Raw genomic sequence first — 7,207 nt, 5'->3', positions numbered from 1 at the left:
TTTTATTTATTTTTTATTATTTTTATATTAGGACAAGGTAAACTTTCACTGTTAATATCTATTGTTAACTAAATGTTTACCTGATTTTGAAATGGTGGAAATTTTTCACAATTAGATTTTACTAAAGTAGGAGTATCACTACTTAACAAGAATAATACTCAAGTAAAAGTAAAAAGTACGGCACAGTAAATCTACTCCTAAAAGTATATTATATATATATATTTTTTTTTTTCAAATTGTTATGTAACTGAGTAAATGTAACTAATTACTACTTACCTCTGGGTACCTCTAATAAATGTAGTCAGGTCTTTGCGAAAATGAAATGATTGCTTTGCCTTTGAAATAATTGGCCTAGTTTATTTCAGACATCTATTTAATCAATTAAATTGCATTTAATAATTTTCCAAATAGTTAATGGACATCTATGTTAATTAGTTAAGGGGTATTTTGTCTAGAGCGTAGATCTATTTAACCAAGATAAACAAGCAACAAAATAAAATTGAAATCAGTGATTTACAAACGTAACTTTCAAATCTCATCTGTGCTCAGATGATTTATACATTTTTTTGTTCACCTCCAAAAACCTTATGGATCCCGAGGTTATTTCTTTTTCAGTAAAATATAAATGTTGATAGCTGTAAACAGGAAGGACCTCCTATAGCTGTCTTTCTTGCAGCAGATTTGGAGGGGCCTTTGACTGGAGACACTCTGTTGTCAATCAACAGCACTCTGAATAAAAATATGATAAATGTAGGACTGTTTAAGTATATTAATAGTTTTTTTTCATTGCAGTCGAAAAACCTTTTAACTTGTTTGTGTAATAACTTCATAAATGTTCCTCATCTGCCTCCTTGGTATTCTGTTTGCTGTGTCCTCCATCTGTAAAATGCATCTAGTCACCGTGTGTAGCAGTGCTAGATGGAGATTGTGATACTCCAACCCCCCACCCATCCACCCCTGACTGTTTTCAGAAAAACCTGAACTTTGCTGATCCAGAAAGCTGACAATACAAATCCTTTGCAGCTTGCTTGTCAAAGGCAGTTAAGGTTACAATGTGTGTATCATCAAATTAGTAGATGTTTCATATGTAATTATTTTATTATATTTAACACTATTCACTCAAGGACATCCACACATTAATTCTATCAACTATTAAGTCTAAGCTTAGACCACATTTAGACCACATGCGTTAAGATCAGGTTTAAAAATAGACCTACTATCTCATGAGGTCTAACTAAGGTCTATTTGTCTCTTCATATTTGAAAGGTATAGTGGAGGATTGGTCCTTGAACTTTAATCTGAATTCAAACCATAGTTAAAAATGCCCTTTAGTTAAGTGTTTGCCTTTGGGTTGTTGCAATTTCTCCAAACCTAACATGTGCTGCTGATAATAATGCCAAAAGGCACTTTAGTGTTTCTCTTGATTAATGAAAATTAAATAAATATATTTTTTTAGTGACCGTTATCTGATTTATACGGTTTGATTTTACATATTTACAGTTTAGCTTAGTTAGGGTCTCCTCTATGAAAAGTTTGATGAAGACATTTTAGATCATTTATGTCCAACAATGTTGTGTTATGAGCATTTTACATGTACATCATTAGAAAATCAGCCTAGTTTCTAGATTGCTTTAAACATTTTTGTGATGGAGAACTTGTCAGATAAAAAAAAAAACTCTTTACAATTAAATAAATACATGCTTTAATATAGAACAGTGCTCTAGAATAGAGATCTGTGGGGTTTTTTTCAATATATAAAACATGAAATACTTGTCAAACTTTAAAATGTATTGTTTAAATATTTCCGTTCATTGTAAGATTTTTTTTTCAGGAGCTACCAGCTCCCATTTTGGATGATGTTGCTGTTGCCAAACCTGTTGAGCAGCCCAGGCTGAGTGGTGAACCCCAGGACAGTTTGGATGCCATGAAGATTGCCTGGCGCTACCAGAATCTCCCTAAAGTGCAGGTGATCCCACTGTGCTTTTTAATGCAACCGTTTTTTTACAATTTTTACAATCAAATGGAGGCTATCTTAATTTAGTGAAAGTTCAACATGTGCCACCCTTAATGATAGGATGAGAAAGAACAGCACTGGATCTCGGCTTTTAGTCCTTTGACAATGGTTTCGAGCACTAAATCCATCTACCTCTAAACTCCTTTGTGGAGTGAATGAGGCCTCGGCCTCTCTTTTCAGGGCCGCAGCAGATTACTCACACTTAGCTGGCAATAGGTAGGCTTTTCACTGTTCCCCCAGCTCACATATACTCACACATACACACACACTTGCACCCCTGCTTGGCCTGGGAAACAAGGGTACTTTGCAGGCAGTGCATTGACATGTCTGCTCGCTCAACCCTATGACCCAGACCTGTGCCTCCATCTTCCCCCAAATCCCTGCCTTTCCCCCTGCTAGGGTCGGCAGCTCTACACTCTTTCTTCCGCTTTGAGGAGAGCAGACCCTCCCCTTCTTCTTCTTCTACTCTGCAGTCTACCCCCGTTGGTCTATAATCCATATCGCTATGTGGATTAACAGAACACAGTGTATCCCTAGGGATCCTCTCCCTCTTTCTCTCCCTGGAAACTTCTTTATATCTGTGTCCTTTCACCACCTCTCCCCCCCTTCCCCTGTAAAATCGTCTTTACAAACCACTAGTAAGCCCCGCCAGAGGATTTGCATCCCAAATTCACCTCGAGAGTCAACGCTTGCTTTCCCCTTACACACACCTCTCCTGGCACAGCCCACTGCGTCGTTCTCCTGATGAAGACATCAGATCAAAGGTGAGCCCGTCAGGGCGGGGATGGAACGCTAAGCGGGTTGCCTGGTTCACAAAGAGAAGATGAGCGCCTGACCCCCCCTCCTCTGCCCCCTGACCCCCTCGTCCTGACAGGAGAGGGACACACCGGGGGCCCTAATCCAGATTAGGAGTAGATTAAGGGCCCCTCTCACAATGGGGACCACGGTTTTACCGAGAAAGAAGAACTAAAACTCTCTCTTTCAGCTGCAGGAAAACATCCGCCTTCCCCTGCTTCCATGCCATGTTCGCTTTCACAGCCAGAAGTGGACATTTAAGTAAAGAAATGATGAAGAGGCTGGCCATAGTGCTTATTTACTTCTCCGTCGTAAATAAAAGTTGAGAAATTAACCATTAACAATTAAATTGCATCGCCACAGTAAAGTTTAAAAACAATTTTATAAACTGTATTTTTGGTTTACTACATCAAAAAGTTGAGTTTATGAAGCCCAATCAAAAACCCTTCTTTTTCTTTTTAACCAAGTTTTTTTTTTTTTTTTTTTTTTTTTTATGCATTTATAAATATTTCAGAGTGCTTTGGCATCTTCGTCTCGTTTTGGACACTACTACGATGTCTCAAAGACGATGGAGGAGGAAATTCGCCAAGCGGCCACGTTTCACCGCTTCTACCTTCCAGATCACGTCACCCCTTCATCAGAGGCACACAGGTAGGACAGCAAGACACAGTCCTATAATAAATCAGGCCAAACCGATAAGACAAAATCCAGCGAACACATGCACAAAAGCATGACATCATCCGCATAACGGGGCTGTTCAAATACGACTTCAACTTCAGAAAGCATGTAAGTTAACATGGCAATGTTCCCTGAATAACAGGTGAACCCTAAATGCAGTGAGACGGAGTTGTAGAATATAAAGAGCACATCCCTTTGGAATAATCCTAGTAAACATGAGCAGGCAGAGAAGATTGGTCTTCAATACATCACGTTTCATACTCTGTTTGCATTAGTTTAGGTTTCTTGCTCAAATGAAGGCTAGAAAATATTGCAAAGTTGCAAATATTCACATTTCTTTGTGGCAAAAAAACTAAATCCATTCAAATAATTTCTGAGACAAATATAATAAATAGATGCTTAAATTGTAAATGCTTGAATTAACTTATATTTGTTTTGTCTCGAATTAAATGAGGCATTAATCAGTGTTACGGTAAACCTTAAACTAATCAAACAATTGTTTCAGCTCCAGTAAAATGGCTGATGGTTTTTTTTTTACTTCAGGAAAACAAAGCCTAATTTATCTGTTATATCATAACATTCACTTAGATGATTTAAAGTAGGAATTTATGTTTTAGTAGTCTGGTAGATTAAATATCACTTTGTTCATTTACCCCTTTGAAAAATGTGTTTAAATTAAATTAAAATCAATGAATTAATTAAATTACTGTTCTGCTTTAATCCAGATAAAACCCACATTTAAAAATGTTCCAGTTATGAACAGATAACATGAATCACTCAATATAATTACTATTTTTACAGCTGATTGAAATTTGTTACGTATCTGCTTGCTTGCTCTCCTGTTTAGCATCTTATGCCACAGGTCAGGTCATTCAGTTCTAGAGGAAAAGGTTGCGTATGTCTGTTCAAACAAGGGTTTTGTTTGCTCAGCGTTTGTTTGATTTCTCCTGCATTGAGTGTACTTAGGGTTCAGAGGTCGCGCAGGCTCTTTACCCGGAAAGTGCTGCTGAACACACATGGGCACACGAAGGCTCACTCGCTTGCACTGGGTAAATACAGCAATCTGGAGCACAGAGGATGTTGGAGGAGGCTTTAGAGAATCCCTCATTCCCTCTATCAGCAAACAGAGAGCGGTAAACAAACTGACCGTACAAACACATTAAAAGTTATGGGCATTCGGGTTAAAATGTACATTTTCACAAGAGCGGTGCTCAAGGTGGAAAGTGACCTCTAATCAGTTAAATGTTATTTCTTAACGCAATAATGGTTAATGTTAAGAATGTGGGAAGAATCTCCCTGGGCTGCACACAAAGGTGACATAGTGGTGCTGTTGGAGAGTGTGAATGGGTTATAGATCTTACAGGCATTTTGACAGCTGCAAGCTACACCTGCAAAGTGCCATTGTGCCCCAAGGCCCGCCCAAGTACCGACACGAGAACACACACGCACGCACAATCAGTGCATATCTTATAAGCTCATGAAACACACAAACTGGAAGCTAGCTACTCCCCCTTGCATGTGTCCGCTGCCCCATGTTGATACCCTAGCTGTTAAATTGCTCCGTTTCACTTGAAGGCATAATTGGCACAAATTGCTCTCTAGGTGATACGGATCCTGTTGTTTAAGACCAAGCATCTCCCGTCTCTCCTTCTTTCTTCCCCAGCTGAAAGAGAAACGCTGAGATAAAGACGCTTTCCGGTGCATGATCCTAATTAGCTGACGCACTAGCCCCTGTAGCTACGCACCTAACCCTCTTTAGGTACCTGAATGATCTTGCTCGGTAGGGGTAGCGAAAACACAATGCTGGCCTCCACCACGGCTGCCAACCAGTCACAACCTCCTGCGAGCAGCCGAACGTCAGAGCGTCCCAGCCCCCCACCACCTCAGAGCTGGGGCATGGGCAGAGAGGCCGTGGAGAGTACGGGTCCCTTTTTCACCGGTGCAGCTCTATCATTATCCACAGCAGGGTCAGGAGGCACCATTGTTGAGCTGAATAACTGAAATAGAGTTCATTGATATACTTGGCCAAGGGTAATCAACACAAGTGTGCGGCTCTCTTCTTTATGTGGGGGTTTTGGCGTGTGACCAACCTATGTGTATCAGCTTTTGTGGTTCTCAGGTTGAATTGACAGCTGACACAGTAGCCCACTGAGAGCTGCCACAGAGTGGTCATTACAGCGGCGAGGTGTTTCTAAGTGGAGGGTCTGGTGTAAAACGATGGGGTTAACATTATTATTGGCCATCCCATAAGCTCATAGAGGGCTCAGCAGTAATCCATCCCTTGACTGTTGCTAAATGTTGCTCCGATGGCACTGTGTGGCCCCTGTCAGTGGTGCACATCTTACCCTTGATTAAACACAAAAATGCTGTTCTCTGTTAGTTTTAGATATCAGCCCATTAATCCCTCATCTCCTCTCCGTGTGCGCACGTTTGCGCATATGTGCACCTCATCTGTCTGTCTGTCTCGGCACAATCGGATCCTCAGGGAGCTGACAGGGAACCAGTCATGTTGTAATTTAATCAACCAAATAAATTAATTGGATCTCTTGATATGGATCATCTGTCTGCTTCGGTGGCTCCAGAAAAGCACTGTCAGGAGGAGCAGGCTGCAGTCATTGAGGATTAGGTTACTGCAGTGATCAGCTTGGCCCAGGTTTCTCAAAATGATCCTGCTGATGGTTTTTACATTTTAGATAAAATAGATTTGTGTTCCCTGTTTACATTATGTCTCATTCTTTGTCCAATCTCAGGGTTGAGTCATACTCTGCCTTACTGAAGTCACTGCAAGAGGTCATTCAGAGAGAGGGCTTTGATTTGGCGACCCCAATGGTAAGAACCAAATAAACTGTCTACTTTGTTTTATTCAATCAAAAACACAAAGTTTTATAGTTTAGGATATTGTATTGAATAAACATATTAAGTCACTCTGGCTTTAGTAGAGCTTGCTTTAGAGATAATCCATATCATCCATCATTAAATCAGTTTGCAATCTTCTGACTTTTAGCACCCTGTTAAGGGTGTCAGGTCATTTTCTCTTCACAGGGAACTTCATGTACAAAAGCAGAAAAATATTGAAAGTCTAGATCAGTGCTCAGTAACTGTCAGGACCCCAACAGCCATTTTGCTTTGGTTCTGCTATGGCTGAAACATTTAATCGAATCAATTGTGATGAATCGATTATTTAAATAATCGTCAGCTAATTTATTAATCGATTAATTGTTAACTGGTGTATAGAGACTCTAAAACCTGATTTTAACTGAAAGAGCAACCCACTTAGAGCAGTAACTATATCAAGATGTGGAAAAATATATCAACGTTTTTCATTTATCCGTATGTTCTATCCTGAATTCATCAAATTTAAAAGTTTTAGTTTCAACAAGTTTAATTTCGTGAAAAGTATTTTTAAGGAACCTTTTTCTATCAATTAAAAAAATCGATTAATTGAAAAAATAATTAACAGATTAATTGATTTGCCAAATAATCATTATTGCAGCCCTAATTCTTGCTAAAGAAAAGCTTTTCAAAGCAGAAAAAAGCTACTAAACGCTTTAACACAACTTATTTTTCAGTTTCTATGTATGATATTTCCTTTAATGTTTGTAACAAAGTTAATAGTTTTTTGTTTTTGTTTTTAGGATTCAAGATACAGCAAATCATCAAGTATTTACATTTCAGGAAATTAATACATTTTCTTTTCTGGAGCTTTCAAAATTTAAAGAA

At 39.0% G+C, this 7,207-nt stretch overlaps 2 protein-coding genes across 2 annotated transcripts in view; one reads left to right on the top strand and one right to left on the bottom strand.

The window, feature by feature from the left end:
• elp4 (elongator acetyltransferase complex subunit 4) overlaps positions 1–7,207 on the top strand; it is a 75,398-nt gene that overhangs the window by 12,918 nt on the left and 55,273 nt on the right. Inside the window, exons 4-6 of the mRNA XM_015374159.1 lie at positions 1,832–1,966; positions 3,324–3,460; positions 6,238–6,316. Coding sequence (XP_015229645.1) covers positions 1,832–1,966; positions 3,324–3,460; positions 6,238–6,316 — 351 coding nt within the window. The remainder of the gene's footprint in view (positions 1–1,831; positions 1,967–3,323; positions 3,461–6,237; positions 6,317–7,207) is intronic.
• The window catches only part of immp1l (inner mitochondrial membrane peptidase subunit 1), a 49,838-nt gene that overhangs the window by 33,314 nt on the left and 9,317 nt on the right, over positions 1–7,207 (bottom strand). The window lies entirely within an intron of this gene.

Source organism: Cyprinodon variegatus, unplaced genomic scaffold (genome assembly GCF_000732505.1).
Source record: "Cyprinodon variegatus isolate N-32 unplaced genomic scaffold, C_variegatus-1.0 Scaffold5, whole genome shotgun sequence".
Lineage (NCBI taxonomy): Eukaryota > Metazoa > Chordata > Actinopteri > Cyprinodontiformes > Cyprinodontidae > Cyprinodon > Cyprinodon variegatus.
Note: the sequence above shows the minus strand (reverse complement) of the source record. Positions and strands in the feature narration are given on the sequence as shown.